General features: G+C 30.9%; 1 protein-coding gene across 1 annotated transcript; it reads left to right on the top strand.

The window, feature by feature from the left end:
* The first annotated feature begins 1,541 nt into the window (after positions 1-1,541).
* LOC127101760 (protein PELPK1) lies at positions 1,542-2,156 on the top strand. The gene has a single exon (XM_051039205.1). It carries the CDS (start codon positions 1,594-1,596, stop codon positions 1,957-1,959), a length of 366 nt encoding a protein of 121 aa, XP_050895162.1. The 5' UTR covers positions 1,542-1,593; the 3' UTR covers positions 1,960-2,156.
* Positions 2,157-2,421: the final 265 nt, after the last annotated feature.

Raw genomic sequence — 2,421 nt, 5'->3', positions numbered from 1 at the left:
ATCCAAATCTTTTCAACTTGATCTTGAATTAACAACACAAACCTCTTCCTGAACGCAAGCCTTTGTATCTTAAAGAATTCAACTCCCCACCGAAGGACATCAACACCCCAAACTTAAGCCTAATGCTTAACTAGTTCGGTCAAGCATTTAGCTAAGCAACTCGTCCTTAACTGGCTCTATAAGCACTTTAGCTGAAAAAACTCTTCTTAGCAACAACCACAATCACACTCAGATGTTGGAACACATGCTGATACATCTTGTTCTACATATTATCTAAAATGTATCTTGTTCATATGTTATTTTATCTAATGCAGTCAATCCAAAAGGAATTGGATATACTTTAAAATTAATATATAGAAAAAAGAATATTGATATTGTCGATTGGAGAAAATGCACCGTTTTAGCGAAGATCGAAAACTGATGCCGCAACAACGAACAGTTATGATGAAAATCTTGTGAGCTAGAGAAAGATATTCTTCAGATAAAGTTTACTAGAGTGAATGAGTGATTATGTGAGACTTTGTTCAAGAAAAAACAATTATCTCAAGTATTAGATTTAGAGAAATGTGTGAGCGATTTCAAAAGGTAAAGTAACTAATTTGAAAGTTAAAGTAGTGATTTCCAACGAAGAAGGAGAAGTAGAAATTTTGATTGATGAAGGAGAAGCAATGATTTTGATCGATGACGGAGAAGCAGATATTTTGATCGGTGATAAAGAAGCAGTGATTTTGATAAACGAAAGAGAAACACCGATTTCAATTGAAAAAGAAGATGCAACAGTTTCTATTAATAACAGAGAAGTAGCATTTTGATCGGTGAAACAATAATTTCAATAGAGAAAAAGTGATTTCAACCGGTGAAGAAAAAGTGATTTCAATGGAGAAAAAGTGATTTGAAAGAAAAGGATTTTATGTGTTTGAAAGTTTTTTTTTATGATAAAAGCGTTTTCTTTTTATTAAAAAATGATTTTTTTAAAAAGAGAATAACTCCATTGTAAATAATATTTAATTTTTTTATTTTCATTTATTTAATTGGAATTAAATAGTTGTCTTTTAAATTAAGATAAAATTTTGGTAGCTAATATTTTAATTTCATGTAGTATTATATAGTTTTACAATCCCAACATATCTCAAAAAAAAAGAGCAAGACTGTACTACTAGTATATATATAAAAAAAAAATTTATAATCAAAATAGTGAGCTTTTATAGAAACCGTTGAGTGTTTTTTGAATATCTACCAATATCCTAAATGTAAGAATGTGCGCAATCTTCACTTATAGGTTTAGAACAACACTTCAATTATGTTTTGACTATAACATTTCAATTTGTTTGATCCAATATTGAATCCATAGTAATTGTTGGATTACATAACAAAGTAGATTACCAACTCTTAGATATTAGCACCTGTTTGCAACTACTCAAAGTGAAACACAGGAAGTTGAACTAACTTCTATAGTTCTCCAAATTACACTTGTTCAAATCTCTCGTGCTCTATATAACACCATGCACGGCCCCTTTGGTTAGCATAAAATCGCAAAGCAAATTCTCCCAATACAAAAATACCTTTTATCTTCTACAACTCATCAAGTTATCAATGGCATCAAACAAATCTTTCATCAAAGCTTTACTTGTTGTTGTGACCATATCAAGCATGAGTGTAGATGCTCGCCATCTTTTGCAAGCAACCTCACAACAACCTAATTTTCCCACCATTCCCTCTTTACCAAAACCAACAACAACATTGCCACCTTTGCCTTCAATTCCTCCATTGCCTACTTACATTCCATCTCTTCCTAAACTGACTATGCCACCTCTTCCTAGCCTTCCAACCAATATTCCAACTCTCAACGTTCCACCATTGCCAGCACTCACGTCACTTCCCAACATTCCCACCTCAATCCCAATTACTTTTCCTTCCATTCCATTTCTTTCCCCACCACCTTCAACATCTAGCCCTTAAATAACTCTATGTACACCGTGTATTATGTGATCATATGAATGCATGCAATAGACATTGCATCATTTCTTTATTGTGTGGGATAAAACTGTGTATTGGTTATAATATTGGTAGTATCTTTATTGATAAAGCCTTTGTACTTTCTCCAAATTTAAATTTATTTCCTAGTTTGAAGCTATAGCTTGTAATTTGAATTAATATTACCTTTGAATGATACATTTAGATACAACTATATTGCCTCCTTCTTTTGAACTAATATAGCAGAAAACAACTTCAGAATATATCATCGACTTTATTACGAAATTATCATTTTCTTTGATTTACTCTTAAAAATACATAAAACTAGTTAATTATAATTTATTTAATTTGATTTTGTAAAATTGTTTGATATTTAAAATATTTAAAAATAAAAAAACTTGTTTTGTATGAGAGCAATTTATCTCCGAATAACTAAGAGAAAACAAG

Source organism: Lathyrus oleraceus, chromosome 7, assembly GCF_024323335.1.
Source record: "Lathyrus oleraceus cultivar Zhongwan6 chromosome 7, CAAS_Psat_ZW6_1.0, whole genome shotgun sequence".
Classification (NCBI taxonomy): domain Eukaryota; kingdom Viridiplantae; phylum Streptophyta; class Magnoliopsida; order Fabales; family Fabaceae; genus Lathyrus; species Lathyrus oleraceus.
Note: the sequence above shows the minus strand (reverse complement) of the source record. Positions and strands in the feature narration are given on the sequence as shown.

Bases quoted from the DNA above. Each gene is read 5' to 3' on its own strand.
- LOC127101760 (XM_051039205.1), top strand. From the start codon at position 1,594: ATGGCATCAAACAAATCTTTCATCAAAGCTTTACTTGTTGTTGTGACC.